The 18,321-nt window shown below is 36.4% G+C and overlaps 1 protein-coding gene across 1 annotated transcript in view; it reads right to left on the bottom strand.

Moving 5' to 3' along the window:
• Nucleotides 1-18,321, bottom strand: part of tow (target of wingless repressor) — a 64,499-nt gene that overhangs the window by 19,187 nt on the left and 26,991 nt on the right. Inside the window, exons 2-3 of the mRNA XM_089099264.1 lie at nucleotides 7,436-7,589; nucleotides 5,698-5,755 (exon numbers count right to left, since the gene is read on the bottom strand). Of these exons, the coding sequence (XP_088955390.1) occupies nucleotides 5,698-5,755; nucleotides 7,436-7,589 (212 nt within the window). The remainder of the gene's footprint in view (nucleotides 1-5,697; nucleotides 5,756-7,435; nucleotides 7,590-18,321) is intronic.

The raw sequence follows: 18,321 nt of genomic DNA, 5'->3' as shown, positions 1-18,321 counted from the left end.
TAGTTTATGCATATCCTGTTTTTTTCACAGATTTCACAGATTGAATTTAAACTTTCATGAAAGTGGAACTCATATTTATGTGTTTTGGAGGAGAGGGCAAACTGTATTTTTTTTTCTGGTCCTCATAAAACTCTTTGGCTAGTACTTTATGTTCTCTTTAAATGAGGTAGATTAGAGGTCATTTTTTGTTTTCCTTGTAGGCTATTGTGCGTTGTTGAGGTCACATAGAGGACATCTCATCAGTTGCTTAGGTATGTTGACAGCCTGCGTAGAGGCGGGATTCTTTTATGGCTAATATCTTAACCAAGAAAGGAATTAAAGTGGAATTTCTGTTTATTTTTGATATTCTGTGACCGTGGTAGGGCACTTTTCTTTGTGGCCTTGGAATCTTACTGATATTTTTACTTGGATTCCAGAGGAAAATACACATACAAGCTTCTCCCTGAACCAGGGTGGAAACTTCCCGGGAAATTTAGCCCGAAAAAGCAACATCAAAGAAGAAATCAACCGGAATTCCTCTATCGATAACTACCCCTGCAACCACCCAACGGACTAGACTATTGAGCGTGAAAATACCACTGAAAATTAGATTTTGGAATGTTCAAACACTAACATAGCTGTCTACGGTAGAACAGCTGGAGAGGGAGATGAGTCCTCTCCTTTAAATGTGTTCCAAACATCATGACCCTCTTGGAAGTGCGATAACTGGGAAATAGAAAAAAACTTCTAAGTGGTGGGAACACCTTTATCTCCAGTGGCCTAAAAACAAGACGGGAAACTGGAGTGGCCGTAGTTATTTCAGAACCCATGAAAAAATCTATAGTTAGTTGGAAAACCATGAGCAACCGTGTTATGAATTGTAACCAGTATATTATGTACCTGTAGCCTGTAGGTCATCTGTAGATTAATTCTCCAGGAAGCATGCCAAAATGACCCTGGCTGCATTGCATTTGATGATGAAGCCAAAAGTGACCGGAAAGAGACACTATATAACGAAGTGAACGCTCTTCTCAAAGATGTACCCAGGCATGGCATCCTCTTCGTCACAAGATAAAGAGGATGCGAAGGTAGGCAATGATGGAGACTGTTATTTCGAAGCCCTGGGTAACCATAATCTTGGAGAGCGCAACGAAAACGGAGAGTTGCAAATAGAAATGGCTCAGTTCAATGGCATTGTTGTTGGTGGTACTCTCTTTGCCTACAAAGATATGAACAAGTACTCCTCGGCTTCACTCGATTGACATAAGAAAAACCAGATAGACAATTTCCTTATAAGTAAAAAAATTGGCAGACACCGCTATGTAATTTATGCGTATTTCGAGGTGCTAATGTCATCTCATGACCAAATCAGCTGCCAAAATCAGAGTTAAGCTGTCTGCCCCAAGACAGGTTTAGACAGCTAGGCAACGGCCCTAAGACTCTGAAAACTTAAACAATCAGGAAATTTGGTCATAATTTGTACTGAAGCCTACCAACAAGTACGAAGCTCTCGATCAGCTGAGCAGCGAAGTCCCAAAGACAGATTGGATAGCTATCAAACAAAGCTACAATGATGCTGCTAATAAAATTCTTAGCTTGAAAAAGTCGATAAAGCTGTCCTGAATGTTCTTAATATAAAATCATACGCTATCAAAAGAAGCTTCCCTGCTGTCAAGCGTCACATACTCGACTGAAAGCTGAAAAGGCTGAAGAGGCTGCATATTCTTGGTCAATATACTACATCACCACCGTGATAGTTGAAAAACGTTCGAAGACAGATTGACCCGTCAAGGATGAGATCGGACAACGCCGTACAGATCCTGGAAGTTTAAACGAAGCCTGGAATACTAATTTGAAAAACTGCTAAATAAACGGGTAACTGTTGATCCTCTGAATATACCTGATGCGCCAATTCTAAACCTAGGTATTGGTATTAAACCGCACTCAGATGAGAAGGTACTCAAGGCTTCAAAAAAATCTGAAGTCCCGCTAGTGACAAGGGGATGATCGGATCTTGACAAAGAGGATTAAATATTATGTAACTGCATTTATAACTGTATAGAAAACACTTTTTTCGGTAATCTGGAGAATGGATGAATTTCTTAAAACCAGACGAAAAGCACGCTCGTGAAAATGTTCAAAAAACACGATGCTGCAAAGTGTGAAAACCTAGAGGTATAAACTCAGTCTCAATACCTGGCAAACTATCAGCGACAATCCTTCATAGTCGGATCCAGCCAGCACTAAATGACTATCCCTGTAAGGAGCAGCTCAGGTTCCCACCAAATTGCTCGATGACCTCCTATTCACTCTGAGAGTGCTCTTTAAAGAAGCAAATTAATGGCGAAATAAGCTGTACCTCTTTTTCATAGACTTTAAGAAAGCTTTGGACTCCGTAGATCGCCAAACAATTTTGGAAGGTCCCCCAATACTATAGGATCCCTGATAAGCTGCTCTAATTCATGAAAGCTTTTTACAAAGACAAAAAGTGCAACGTCAAGACAAGTGATAGAAACACTGGTTACTTCTGCATCATGGCAGGGGTGTAGCAAGGCTATGCGCTATCACCACTGTTATTCACCCACATCATCGACTATATTCTCTAGACGAACCATGGAATACAGACGAATCTAAAGAGGACCAAGGAACCCAGTTAGAAAGTAAGAAACTCGGAGAATATTAACTTCGCAAATGATATTAGTCTCCTAGAAACCTGCATGGAAAAGCTTCTACAATACCTTAACCATGTCAGAGGCGCTGTCAACCTTTCGGTCTTAATATCAATGGCAAGAAAACAAAAAGCATGGCCAACACTGGATGTTCACTCCATCCACGCTGTGAACACCAGACTATTGAGCAAGTCGTGGAGTTCAAGTATTAGGGAGCAATATTCCTAATACCGGCTCCTGCCACAGAAAAGTCAAGCTCAGAATAAAACAGGTAAATGTGTCTTTCAGAAGACTGGTCTGTATTTCGAGTAGCCAGCAGTGCTCTCTCTAATTCAAGATCAGGCTGTTCAACAACAATGTCCTCTCGACGCTTTTTTATGGTTCCGAAACCTGGCCCTTAGACCAACACCTTGAAAGAAAACTCCTTGTGTTCGGAAATACGTGTTTAAGGCACATCCTAAGTATCCATTGGGCTGTAAAACAATCGAATGCTGCTGTACGACAGAAAATGTCTCGGCCACTGATTACTGAAGTTATCCAATACCGGAAGAGAAAATGCCTCGGGCATGTGACTCACATGCCTGAAACTTGAATGCCAAAAGTCGTTCTCTAGTGATAGCCACTTGGTTCCAGAAAAAGAGGACGCCCTAAAAACATCTTTTGAGGCACCTACCAAACTGACCTCTCGAATCCCAATGTCTCGCTTCACCCTGAATGGGAGAATTTCTCTGCAGCCGCAACGATGAGGGACAATTAGCAGCCCTTCTTGGATGGCCTAAGTGCCTTTGGAGGCACAGGAGGATCTAGGGTCTAGGGTAACGCTTTAGGTAAATATAATGTCTATGAAAAGTTACATACTTTAAGATTTTGCAGTAAAAATATATAATAATGGGTTTTAAATCATGGCTTTGAGTTAAAATACAGTAAGCATACCTGTCAAATCCTTAAAAACTCAACATAATTTTCTCTTTATTGAACGTAGCCCTTTTCTGGCATAAACAGAACAAACTTCCAGCTCACTTTGTCAGGACTCTTCCCTCGCCCGGCCCTTAGAATCTATAATGTTCCATGAGACCACCTTCCTTTTCATTATTATTTTCCAGATATTAATATTTATTCTACCGCTTAGCAAAAGCACCGAAAATGGAAATTCAAAATATATGGGAACCCAGTAGAAAAAACGTGTGACCTAAAGATAAAATTCCTAGGATAGTTATTTTATTTGCATCTGAGCCATGTCAAGAAGAGGTGGAGAAAAGTAAGGTACAGAGCACTTTTTCCCCCTTCGTTGGGGCCATACTCTTTTCCCTAATAGAAGGCTGAAGTACGGTATTGCCTGTAAGGACTCAGTACTAAATACCGAAGAATAAAGATAAAACTCTTTGCATTCAATGGCCCAGTATTAATCAGTATTTGTTATGGCCCAAACCCCTATTTTTAAAAAGGTCTGTTTACGAGCAGTGTAGCAAATAAATTAAAGAAAATGTGTTCATAACTTCGGATTTCTTGACAAGGAAGTTGTTTCGTAGCATTTATTAATGGTATTATGAATGCTCAATCTTGTTTATTTAAATTTGCTTTTAGTCTTCGTTCAATACCAAAAATAAATGTTGTAATATTTTCAAATTATTTTGTTTTAATAATAGATTGTATTCGTTTTTACTATTGTTTCCTTTATCTAGGTTGCATAATTTCAACAAAATAAAATAATCTAAGTTGGGGAGAAAATCAAAATCAGTCACATGAAAATGTATTGTATTTCCACATTTACATTCAACGAATATGCTACATAACTCCACAGAAAATTCATGTTTTCCTAGATACCCCCTCCTCATCCTTGAACCTCACCTCCTTCATTCTGGCTTTTAAAATTCCAATTTTTATCCAGATAAAATTTTCCACAAAAACATCAAGAAAAAATTTTTCCATCTATTTAATTGAAATGTTGAATATGTGATTCCACTCCCTTTCTTTCTGTTTTTTACTATCTACTGTACAAAGTTTGTTTTATCAGTTTTTGGCCATGCTAATTTTGTATGCCTTATTTTACTAATTTCTACTTTATTTTTATACTATATATCTGTTACCTTGATGTACGTCGGCACATTTCGGCACTTATTATTTTTTTCTTCTATTCCGTTTCTACTTAACATATAAACCAAATTCGGCTCTTCTCTACCCCATGAGAGTCTTTTGGAAACACCTACTATCTTATCTGTATATTTGAATTTTTGAAAAATATGTGGCTTTTCTGTGGACAGAGACTCTATTGAATGATAAGTATTGACAAATTCAGTGGGGTTTGTACTAGGAATAAGGCTATGATAAAGCTATAAAACCATTCTGTATTTTCTTTTCCCAGGGGGGGGTGAATATTTATCTAGACTAGTGTTTACATATTCGTTTAATTTGAATGGTTAGTCTTAGAAAATATGTTCATTAATAAATGGTAAAGATCAAAGAACATATAATACGTTATTAAAGAATAACAAAACAAATTCCACGTTTGTCATACTTGAATCCCCCCACCAGAAAGCTTGACCTTCTCCAGGATCTTTGTTTTTGCTACAGTTTGCTGGTACTATTATCATTTTTTTATTTAGGCACTTATGTACCTTCTTACTGCTGTGAGTGTTACACTCACTGATGTGAGTGTCACTCACTGATGTGAGTGTTACTTTTTGGATTTATATAGCGTTTGTGCATTTATATTGGTTGTTTTTTTCATGTTTTGTGTAGGCTATTTTTTTCTGTTGATAAAGGCTTCTGGATGTGAAGCCGACATATTCCAACTTTTATTATTATTTTTTGTATTACAAAGACTTGGTTTCCATTTTATTGTCTTTTTAAGAAAAAGTACCCTTTTTTGATTATTTTTGTTTTAATTTTATTAAGGCCCCTAAATTTATGCAAAAAAGATTGAAGTGGGGTGAGAAGTATCTGCTCCAAAATTCTGTAAAAGGAAGAGAAAAAAGGAATTGATTACTTTGATCCAAGCACAATCTTTAGAATTCAAGCTTAGACAAAATAAACGGAATGGAAAACTTACACTTTCGATTTTCTCATCGAGAACTCGGAAGAATTCCAGTTGGCTCTGTGTCAGCTCACTAGAAAGAAAGGACAAGTACTAGTGAATAATACTAAACTGTTTTTTCTACTATTTCAAAGAAACTATAGTAAAAACAGCCCCTTCATAAGCTCCTTTTCAAATTGTATTTGCTTTCTAATTTTCTGGTCTTAATTACAGATTTTGAATCACAGTAGACTTTCCTTGGTGCTACGCATCGTTGGCGAGCATCTACGGACTTCGCCTTTTACAGATAGAAATTGTCAAAAAATAATCTCTTTTGACAGCTATTTGCAGTAATTAGCCAATAGAAAGGGGAAAAAACAGATAATTGATTCACAGTTGACATAGAAAGATTAATTTCTTTGTAACTTTGTATTATAAGAAATCAAGGGAAGGCTGAGTTCCTTAACTTGCACGAGGATTTGTTTGTTTATATTCAAACTAGCAGACGAGCGTGTCAAACGGCAGAAATATAAGAAAAAGATGCAACGTTTACTCTCTTCTGAGGATCAGAAACTTACTGAATCTAAACGTATAATGAGAAAAACGTAATGCAGGTACCCGTTGTATAGCCCCAAACGATTGTTTTTACGGCTAAATGGTAGTGATTGGCTAAGAGTTACCGACATAAAGAATTATACAAGTGGAAATACCAGAATGCCAAGAGATTTCTTGCTGTGGGATTAATTTGTAAGACTCCAGTGGTAACAAATGCAGTAATTATTTTTAGAAATAGTAATTTAGAAGTTTTAAAAGAAGTTTGGATAAGACTGTTTCTAGCTCCTATTTTGAATTTCTTGTAGGTTTTTTTGTTCATATATCTTGTGTATAGAACAGTCTCCGAGAGTGGGAAGGCCTTTGATTGGGAAAATGGGGAATAGCAAACTATTTTGCAGAAGGGAGACTAAAGAATATTTTTATTATTCAAAAATTTAAATTTTACCGTATTACTTAAAATTTTTGCACTACTTCAAATTTTTTGAAACTATGGCACTTGATACTGTCAAATCATAAAAAAATTTGATATATAAATTGTTAAAGAAACTTCGCTATTCAGGAAATTTATAAACTTAAAAATAAAATAAATCACTTTGCTTTAAAGCTTTGAATATTGAAAACCTTTTTACTTTACTAGTTATTTCTCAATTTGCGGATATGATTGCTACTTTCTTCTGTTATAGTTGTTAATTGTATTTTTATGCAATTTCGGAAGTTCTCAACACGGTATTGAATGTTTGTTTATATTTTCAATTTGTGAATGTCCTTGCCGTATTGTATTTACATTTATTTATACAAAATTAGCGATCTTTTATTTCAAATTAAATCTATTTGTTTTTAAGTTTGTTCAAATTAATCATGTAATCATTGAAAAATAAATTTGAAGATGGCCCAGACAAAAAAACAGCAGAGGAAGATGCAGCACTATCCCCCCCCCCAAAAAAAAAACTTATGAATGTAGAGTTTTCATGTGATTTTTGTTTTCCCTGTTTTTCGAATGACCCTCAAGGCATGTGCTCTAAAAACAAACATCATAAAACTCCTTCTTTAAAAGCCACCCCTTCCCCTTAATTTTGGGTATATCTATTGGTAGCAGCTTTAATTATATTTAACATAACTTTAATTTTTTTTTCAGGTTTAAATTTCACCACCTAGGCGTTGCATCACCTCTTGCAAATTATACAAATTTGTTACCATAATTAAAATAAAATATAGCAACCTTTGGACCAGCATCCCATTTTGGCAAGGAGGAGACTTGAGTGTCCGACTTCCAATTTTTCTTTTGCATTCAATATCATCATCTGTATGCAAAGTGAAATTTACTGCGTTATCTGTATCTGGTACTAGAGGGCAAGAGCCGTTTGCTGATTTTCCTGCAAAAAAAAGTTATCAATTAATTATACGCTTAAACTAAAACCCTGGAAGCCTAAAGGAAATTATTGTGGAGGATCAATTTTGTCGAATTTTGTCATTTTAATTTGTGTTTTGTCTTCTTTTAAGAAGAAACCTACCCCAAAGAAAGATGCAATAGTCAAAAAGATCATAGCATATTATAAACACTTAAGTACCTAGTGCATCAAAATAAAACTTTTAGCCCCTAGGACCTATCATAGGTCCTATCAGGTCTATACAATCCGTCATAGGTCCTATCAGGTCTATACAGCCTATCATAGATCCTATCAGGTCTATACAGTCTATCATAGGTCCTATCAGGTCTATACAGTCTATCATAGGTTCTATTAGGTCTATACATGCCTGAAAATACCGGGTAACTCAATAGATGTAGTTGAATACTTCACTTAACTGGTATTCACACTGTCGAGGAATGGTTAAATCACAAAAGTGCTTACATCTCGAATAACAAAAGCGTCAGCAATTCTTGGGAGGTTTAAGAGCATTTGGCGAACACCAAGTATAAGCCACCATATTAAAATGTGTATTTACAACTCTTCAGTCAGCACCATGCCACTGTATGGAGCATAGACGTGACCAGCGGCAAAGTCTGTCTTCTACACTGTCGATGTCACTCAGTCCAATCATCTTCGAAGAATTGATGGTTTTCACTTGACTGACTTTGCTACAGCTAGACCCTCTTGTTAAGTGATTCGCATACTTCTTTCTCGATGCAACTTGCCCTTCGCGTTATTCATTTGCCACATGACGCCCCATTACGGGTTATATCTGACTTCTACCCCAACCTGCACGGACGGAAATATTCAGGAGAAAGCCTCCTCCCCCCACTAGGTAGAAAGACTAATCCAACGAAGTCCTTGTCCAAGCCCACATTTATATCGAAGATACCACAAGCACGGCAAGTGATAGGTCGACCTGAAGGAATATGGTCTCATCGTTCTCTACGCCATCCTGTTAAAAACCATTAGTCAAGATCCATCTCACATCTATTCATATACAAAAACTGTGGTTTTCTAAGGTTTTTTCTTTTGGTTGTTTCAAAATTATGAATCTTTAAGGGCAGTATCATATTTCTATCAGTGTTGTCAGTTTTAACCTTGAAAGCAAATTTCAGCATATTTTGGCGAATTTTTCATTCAGGCATCATTCTTTCAAATTGGCCCAAGCTACTACAAAAAACCACATGAATGCATGTATAGTTGTTTTTTCATTAATAATTGAATTCCAGATTTTTGATAATTTTTAAGACATATCTGATTATGTAAGCTTGCATTTAAGCAATTCCTCGGTACTTTAATGAATCATTTAAATGTCCAATATGTGCAATATCTTCGTGGGTAGACTGTGCCTTACATAATCAATTTAAACGTTTGTAAAAGTTTAAGAATGAAGTACTAACCTACTTCTGAAAGTCAAAGTTTGGTTAGATAAGGTTGCATAGCTGGCTTATAGATCCTTTCATGTGATGTTGCTTCTATATTTGTTTTTTATTCCTCTTAAAAAAATTTCAATGGACTAAATCTGCCAACATGTCATTCAAAAGTATTCTTTTTGTAGCCTACTTTATAATAAAGAGCTTATGCTTTGAAATACAAAGCTAAAATGATTAGTCTGTTGTCCCTTTCTGAGCTCCCATTAGTTGTCAGAATAGCCGATTATTTGCACTCTGCCCTCATAAGATCAAAATTATTTTTTCTATAAATATCTAACGCACTAAGCTTCACATAGATTGCCGCGCAAAAACATTACAACAATTCAAGACAACACTAACACATACACTATGACAGAATACACATGAGAGAACAATTAACAGAATAAAACTATTCTCAAAATGGATCTTGATGAGACCTAGTATGTAACTCCATAGAAGCTAATCAACTTTTAAAACACTGGACCGTGATAGTTGCAACGGATTTTGGTAGAAGCGTATTCCAAGTCTGCTTGGCTGGATAAAGAGTTTGGGCCTAATCTCTTCTGTTGACATGGTTGGTAGAGGTTGTGTTGGTGTTGATGGGTGCTATAGTACTCTCTAAAACAGAAGAACTGAGTATGAGTGGTATTATCAATTCTCTTCACAACTCAGAATGTGTTTATTAAGTCAGCTCTGTTATGTTCAAGCTGAAGATTAGGCAACTCTTGTCTCTCTAGTAGTGCAATTTCCATTGGTATGGTAAATACTTCCGGTGAGGTATGTTTCCTGGCCTGACGTTGCATCTTCTCAAATTTTGTTATGTCTACCTTATCATTATTATTCGAATTTATCTCTGCTCAATTTTGGTTTAATTAGGGTCTTCACCTTTCTTTCAAAAACTTGTTTTGCGGGAAAAGGTTTTATATTATTTTCTTTTCGATTTTCGTTGACATAGTCATTTTCATGGAAAAAAAAACTTTTTATGTTTTTTTTTTAATAAGAATTCATAGTTTGGCTTTCAATTGTTTCAACAGTTCTTAACAACATACACCCTTCTGAAAATATTGGCAAAAAGAAACTTAATACAATTCCCCAGAAATTCTATCTATGCTCTTTAAAAACCTGGATAAACTTACACTATTTTTATTTGTTTAAGTCAGTAGCCCTGAAAGTTTCAAAACAAGACGTGTTTTGTTTTCAGTAAAGTGCGTTATGTTCTGGTCTTCAGACATCACAGGGGCGTTGTCACTACTCCTCTTTGTGGTTGTTTCTACTCATTTTGAAATTGAGACAGTTATTTATAGTAATTAATTAAAAAAATTTTTCCACAAAATAAATTTTTCAAAGAAAAGTAAAGAACTCTATTAAACAAAAAATGAGCAAAACTAAAATCAAATAATCTACCAAGCGTGAAACTACCACAAATCAGCCTCGATAAATAAATGAAAACCAAAACGAACAGATATTACAATAATTAACCGAGTCACACTCGAAACGAGCACAAATTAATAAAAGTTGGGCGCAAAACCCCTATGCCTTCCCAAGTCCAGAACAAAACTTGCATTTAAATAACAAATATTAAAGTTTTTACTTTTATAACGTTAATAAATCAAATAATATTGACAGTTTGATTACTATATATCAGTATATTTATATTAAACCGACAATGCACATTCATTTATATTTTTTCAGTAGATTGGAAATTTTGTTCTTTCTTTGGGAAGGCATAGGGTTTTGAGCCCAAATTATGTTAATTTCTGCTCGTTTTGAGTTTGACTTGGTTAATTATTGTAATTTTTGTCCGTTTTGGGTTTAATTTATTTATCGATTCTGATTTGTGGTAGTTTCACGTTTGATTATTTGATTTTAGTTTTGCTCATTTTTTGTTTAATGGAGCTCTTTACTTTTCTTTGAAAAACTTATTTTGTAGAAAAAGTTTTTTTAATTAATTTCTGTTCATTTTATATTGACATACTCTTTTCAGGGAAAAAGAAAATAATACTTTAAATTTTTCGTTGTTTAACCCTTTATAGTTTGGCCTGCTATTTGTATGCCGGAGAAAAATTTTCAGCGATTTTTAACAGCATACACCCTTTTAAAAATGTGGACACAAATAGTACTGTTTAATTTAGTTTCATAACTCCTGTAGTTGACCTGTAATGGAAAACTTGATACCATTCGCAATAAAATCTGTTTACTTTCTTTGATAGCTTAGATACACTTGCGCTATTTTGATTTGGTTAAATTTTAAGAGCAGAAGTAGCCCCGAACGTTTGAATATAATACCCTCAGTCGTTCTTGGGATACTGCTGAGATGCCTTATTGGGAATTAGCATTATCACAGTGCATTTTAATTTAATCTTAAGTCAACATTTAGTTTTTAAACATATGGAAATTGGATTTGAGGAAGACTGAAATCTATTCTATAAATCATATACAACAACTTTCTATATCAGCCTTATATGCCCTCAGGGCATAACTTAAAACCCTTGTACTTAGGGCTCTGAGGGGTTTATCATCCTAAAAGACCTAATTTCCAGACGTCTTAAATACTTTGAACAAAATGGATGTCTCGATAACTTGATTGGATTTGCTTGGTACAAGAATGGGTGGGTGAGGGGCGTCAGTCGCTCTAAAATCGCTTTCAACTATTAAAAAAGGCACTAGCCCTTTCAATTTCCAATTGAAGGTGGCCTTTTGAAGTTTCTGCGACAACGCTTTCAATAAAAACTTTATATGCCCCCAGGGTAAAACTTACAACCCCTGCCCTGAGGGCTGTGGGGGAGGGGTTGTCATGCTTAAAGACCTAATTTCCAAAACTTTTAACTACGTTGAATAAAATGGCTATCTAAAAATTTGATTGGATGTGTTTTGGAAAAAGGTGGGCGAGAGAAGAGGGTTAGTTGCCCTCAAATCACTTTTGACTATTAAAAAGGGTACTAGTCCTTTGAATTTCAAATCGAATGAGTCCTTTTTCTACGACAAAGATTTCAATAAGAACCTTATATGCCCCCAGAGCATATCTTATAATCCTTGGCCTGAGGGTTGTGGGTGTGTGTCCTCCTTAAAAATATGTTTTCTATCTTGAAATCAACTACCCTTAACAAAATGGCTGTCTCAAAATTTTTATGGGTTGTGTTGGGGGGAATGATGGGGATAGGGGGGGGGCTATTTGCCCTCCAATAACTTTCGACTATTAAAAAGGGCACTAGCCCTTTGAATTTCCAGTCGAATGAGCTTATAGTGAAGTTTCTACGACAACGCCTTCTTTAAAAACTTTATATACCCCTAGGGACTAACTTAAAACCCTTGCCCTGAGGGATGTGGGGGAGTGTACTCCTCAAAAACATATTTTCTATCTGGAAATCCACTACGCTGAACAAAATGGCTATCTCAAAATTTGAATAGGATGTGTTTGGGGGAATGATGTGCGTGGGGGGGGGCTAGTTGCCACTAGTGCTTTGAATTTCCAATCGAAAGAGCCTGTTTTGAAGTTTCTACGACAACGCCTTCTATAAAAACTTTATATGCCCCCAGGGCATAACACAAAACCCTTGCCCTGAGGGTCGTGGGGGAGTGTCCTCCTCAAAAAGATATTATCTATCTGGAAATCAACTACGCTGAACGAAATGGCTATCTCAAAATTTTTATTGGATGTGTTTGAGGAATGATGGGCGTGGGGGAGGGGCTAGTTGCCCTCCAATCACTTTCTACTATTAAAAAGGGTACTAGTGCTTTGAATTTCCAATCAAATGAGCCTGTTTAGAAGTTTCTACGACAACGTCTTCTATAAAAACTTTATATGCCCCCAGGGCATAACACAAAACCCTTGCCCTGAGGGTCGTGGGGGAGTGTCCTCCTCAAAAAGATATTATCTATCTGGAAATCAACTACGCTGAACGAAATGGTTATCTAAAAATTTTGATTGGATGTGTTTGGGGGAATGATGGGCGTGGGGGGGGGGGGCTAGTTGCCCTTCAATTAATTTCGACTATTAAAAAGGATACTATCCCTTTGAATTTCAAAGCAAATGAACCTTTCTTGAAGTTTCTACGACAACGCCATCTATAAAAAACCTTATATACCCCCAGGGCATAACTTAAAACCCTTGCCTCGAGGGTTGTAGGGAAGTGTCCTCCTCAAAAACATATTTTCTAACTGGAAATCAACTACGCTGGACAAAATGGCTATGTCAAAATTTTGATTGGATGTGTTTGGGGGAATGATGGGCGTGGCGTGGGGTTAGTGGCCCTCCAATCACTTTTGACTATTAAAACGGGCGCTACCCCTTTGAATTTCCGATTGAATGAGCCTTTTTTGAAGTTTATACGACAACGCCTTCTGTGAAAACCTTATATTCCCCCCAGGCATAACTTAAAACCCTTGCCCCGAGGGTTGTGGGAGAGTGTCCTCTACAGAAAGATATTTTCTATATGGAAATCAACTACGCTGAACAAAATGGCTGTCTCAAAATTTTGATTGGATGTATTTGGGGGAATGATGGGCATGGGGGGCTAGCCCTCCAATCACTTTCGACTATTAAAAAGGGCACTATCCATTTGAATTTCCAATCGAATGAGCCTTTTTTGAAGTTTCTACGACAACGCCTTCTATAAGAAACCTTATATGCCCTCAGGGCATAACTTAAAACCCTTGCCCTGTGGGTTTTTGGGGAGTGTCTTCGTCAAAAAATATTTTCTATCTGGAAATAAACTACGCTGAACAAAATGGCTATCTCAAAATTTTGATTGGATGTGTTTGGGGGAATGATGGGCATGGGGGGGGGTTAGTTGCCCTCCAATCACTTTCTATTATTAAAAAGGGCACTAGGCACTCCAATTTCCAATCGAATGAGCCCTTTTCGAAGTTTCTACGACAACTCCTTCGATACGAAGTGCCCGGGTATGGAGAAAAAAAACACATTGCGCCCACATCGTTCTTTACTTAGGCAGCGCTAGCGCGCTGCCTAAGATTAATTAAAAAAAAACTTTTTCCACAAAGTAAGTTTTTCAAAGAAAAGTAAAGAACTCCATTAAACAAAAAATGAGCAAAAATAAAATCAAATATTTTACCAAGCGATAAACTACCACAAATCAGCATCGATAAATAAATGAAACCAAAACGAACAGAAATTACAATAAATAACCGAGTCAAAATCAAAACGAGCAGAAATTAACTTACGTTGGGCTCAAAGCCCCTAAGCCTTCCCAATACCAGAACATAATTTGCACTTTACTGAAAAAAATGCAAATCTTTTTACTTTTATAACTTTAATAAACCAAATAATATTAACATTTTGATTACTAAATATCAGTATATGTATATTAAACTGACAATGCACATTCATTTGTGTTTTTCCACAAATGAATTTCCAATCAAATGAGCCCTTTTTGAAGTTTCTACGACAATGCTTTCTATCACAACCTTATTCACCCCCAGGGCATAACTTACACCCCTTACTCTGAGGGCTGTGGGGTAGTGTCCTCCTCAAAAAGGTAATTTCTATGTGGAAATCAACTACGCTGAAAAAAATGGCAATCTTAGAATTTTTATTGGATGTGTTTGGGGAAAAGGTGGGCGTGAGAGTTGCCCTCAAATCACTTTCGAATATTAAAAAGGGCACTAGCCCTTTGAATTTCAAATCGAATGAGCCTTTTTTCTATTTTCTACGACGAAGAAAATAGCTATTTTCTATAAGATTTCAATGAAAACTTATATACCCCCACGACATAACTTATAACGCTTGCCCTGAAGACTGTAGGGGAGTGTCCTGCTCAAAGGTATAATTTCCTGAACTTTAGGCGTGGAACAAAAAGGCTATCTCAAAATATTGATTGGATGAGTTTGGGGAAATGGTGGGCGTGGAAAGGGTGTTAGTTGCCTTCCAATCACTTTTGACTATTAAAAAGGGTACTAGCCATTTCAACTTCCAATCGAATAAGCCTTTTTTGAGGTTTCTACGACAACATGTTCTATAAGAACCTTATATCCCCCCAGGGCATAACTTACACCCCTCGCCCTGAGGGCTGTGGGAGGAGGGGTTGTCATCCTCAAAGACCTAATTTCAAAAACTTTCAACTAGGTTGAATAAAATGGTTATCTTCAAGTTTCGATTGGAGGTGTTTGGGGAAATGGCGTTTGTGAGAGGGGTGTTAGTTGCCCTTCACTAACTTTTGATTATTAAGAAGCTCACTAACACCTTTAATTTACAATCGAATGAGCTCCTTTTGAAGTGTCTACGACAACACCTTCAATAAAAACCTTATATGTCTCCATTGCATAACTTACCACCCTTGCCCTGAGGGCTGTGGGAGAGTTTCCTCCTCAAAAACATAATTTCTATCTGGAAATCAACTACGCTGAACAAAATGGCTATCTCGGAATTTTATAGGATGTGTTTCGGGGAAATAGTTCTTTCCAATCATAGCGGGGTAAGTATTCTCCCACTGATCACATTTATCATAGTGACAATTGGAGCACAGGTGCCCTCTAGGGTGAGAGTCACACACCTCCTCAAGACATGAATTACATCCTTTAATTTGTAATGCATAGCCTCTATGAAATTTACAAGGATTACATAATTTACACTTTTCACTATAGTCATAAATAATTGTAAAATTCTCACATTGAGTCCAACTGCCAAGAGTGTACATGCACAATGGACATATATAGAACATTTTTCGGTTTCCGATGTCAACTCGCTCACAGCTAAAACGAAACTGAGCGTCCTGGCTCCATAAATTCAATGAGAGGGAAATGGGGGAGAGAAGTAACTCTGTGACGTTACCTCTTTCAGATGACGGGGGAGCCATCTACATTGAATCCATTGGCAATGTTTTCAAAAGTATATCCACAATATGATTCTGCTTTGTTCCAATTAATATATCAATAAATTGAGTATAAGCATTTGAATCACATTTTAAAAGTTTCATAAAATAGTTCAATGGTGGAGAATCACTCCATTATATTGTCAAGTGTTCCCTGACAAGAGAATATTTTGCGTTGAACAGATAACTGGAGGAAATCGTCATCCAAAATCAAATGTTTTTTCATAAACATTTGATTTGATCTATTTATCTCTTTCTCAAATTTATTCATTTTTCAGTCCTTTCACTCTGACTGCTGACTCTAGACTGACCAGAAAAGATAGGGAACATTTTCGATTTCGAAACAGTTTTATTGAATAATTACAACAACATCAATTATACAGAGCATGTACAATTAGCGACAGAGTTTATTGTCTTCGATATGTTTCACTAATGCACTTAAAGCACATTGAAGTCTATTCACATGTGCTATGTCAGCTTTTGAAGCGAAACATAATTGATCTTCCATTTTAAATTTGCTCCACGATATCACATATCTTGCATATACTACATCCCATTCCAGACAAAGCCGCGATCCTTTCGTAATTTCCACCGCAATGTTTAGTGCTCTTGTATTATTACCATCAACTACACTATCAACTTCTAAGATGGTAAACATTCCACTCGCTATCAACACAAATATATATCCAAATGAGTAAAGTCAAAACTGTTCTTTTCACTTCTTTGAATTCTATTTGCAGACTAATAAAAATATAACAAAAACCCTTTCCTTATATTCCCTCAGCCGCTAATATGTAGACAGCTCTCTGATTGGTTGAGAAGGACACACGTGATCTAACTGTTTCCGGGAAATTCATAAAATTCGCCTAGAGCAACAACATGAAGGAAGTGTCATTGACCTGCCCCCATTAGACTCAATAATCCATTAAAGTGAGAAAGTCCCTGTTTTTCCATTCTCACTGACAAAAACCATAAAAACAGACATAAATTTGACAAAATTCCTGTTTTTTCAAATTCTCACTGACAAAAACCATAAATCATCCATAACCATCCATGAAAAACATCAAATAAATCGACCAACACACATAACCATCCATGAAAACATCCATAAATGTGAAAAAATTCCTGTTTTTTCAAGTGAGAAAAATACTGTTTTTTCATTCTCACTGAGAAAACCATAAACCACGTGGTGCTGTCACGAGTTGGACCCCCCCTTCTACTGAAAGTAATGATATTCATACATTTTGTTTTGGCCCTTCTGCCTTAAAAGTTCAATCCAATTTGGTTAAGGGGAAAATTTGTAATTCGACTGATTATCCTTCGAAAAACCAATATTCAGTTTTTAATGGTCGTTAGTCGTTTATTAAACAAGTTACTTTTTCTTAAAGATTCAGAAAAGGATTTTTTCAAATTTATATTAAAATTATTTAAACTTCAATTAATTTTATTTATAATTAATAAAAAGGGAAATTCCCACAAAAGAAGTTTTCGAAGAAAAATAACGAGCTTCATTAAATCAAAGATTGCCAGAAATAATGTCAAATAATTGTTCAAGTGAAAGACTACTATAAATTGCTATTAATAAGGAAATGAAACCCAAACTGAACAAAAATCATAGGCTGTGCAATAGCGCTGCCTAAGTAAAGAACAATGTTGGCACAATGAATTATGATTTTTTTTTTCTTGGTTTTAGACCAGGGCACTTCGTATTGAAGGAGTTGTCGTAGAAACTTCGAAAAGGGCTCATTCGATGGGAAATTGAAGTAGCTAATGTCCTTTTTAATAGTCGAAATGACCGGGGGGCAACAAGCCCCCCCCCCCACGTCCATCATTCCCCCATGTACATCCAATAAAAATTTTGAGATAGCCATTTTGTTCAGCGTAGTTGATTTCAAAATAGAAAATCTGTTTTTGAGGAGGTCATTCCCCCACAACCCTAAGGGCAAGAGTTTTAAGTTAAGCCCTAGGGGTATATAAGAACGATGTTGGCACAGTGTATTATTTTTTTTTTTTTTTTCTTTAGACCAGGGCACTTCGTATTAAAGAAGCTGTCGTAGTAACTTCAAAAAGGGCTCATTCAATTGGAAATTGGAGTGGCTTGTGTCCTTTTCAATAGTTGAAAGTGATTGGAAGACAACTAACACCCCTTCCACGCCCACTATTTCCCTAAGAACATCCAATAAAATTTTTGAGATAGCCATTTTGTTCAGCGTAGTTTATTTCAAGACAGAAAATATGTTTTTGAGGAGGTCACTCCCCCACAACCCTCAGGGCAAGGGTTTTAGGTTATGCCCTGGCAGTATATAAGAACGATGTTGTCACAGTGTATTATTTATTATTCTTTCCTTTAGACCAGGGCACTTCGTATCGAAGAAGTTGTCGTAGAAACTTTGAAAAGGGGTCGAGTAGCACGGAGGTTCAGTTGTACAGGGTTTCGGTTATACAGGGGTTCAG

This window comes from Artemia sp. Qi Xiang Cuo, chromosome 13 (genome assembly GCF_049724085.1).
Source record: "Artemia sp. Qi Xiang Cuo chromosome 13, ASM4972408v1, whole genome shotgun sequence".
NCBI lineage: Eukaryota > Metazoa > Arthropoda > Branchiopoda > Anostraca > Artemiidae > Artemia > Artemia sp. Qi Xiang Cuo.
Note: the sequence above shows the minus strand (reverse complement) of the source record. Positions and strands in the feature narration are given on the sequence as shown.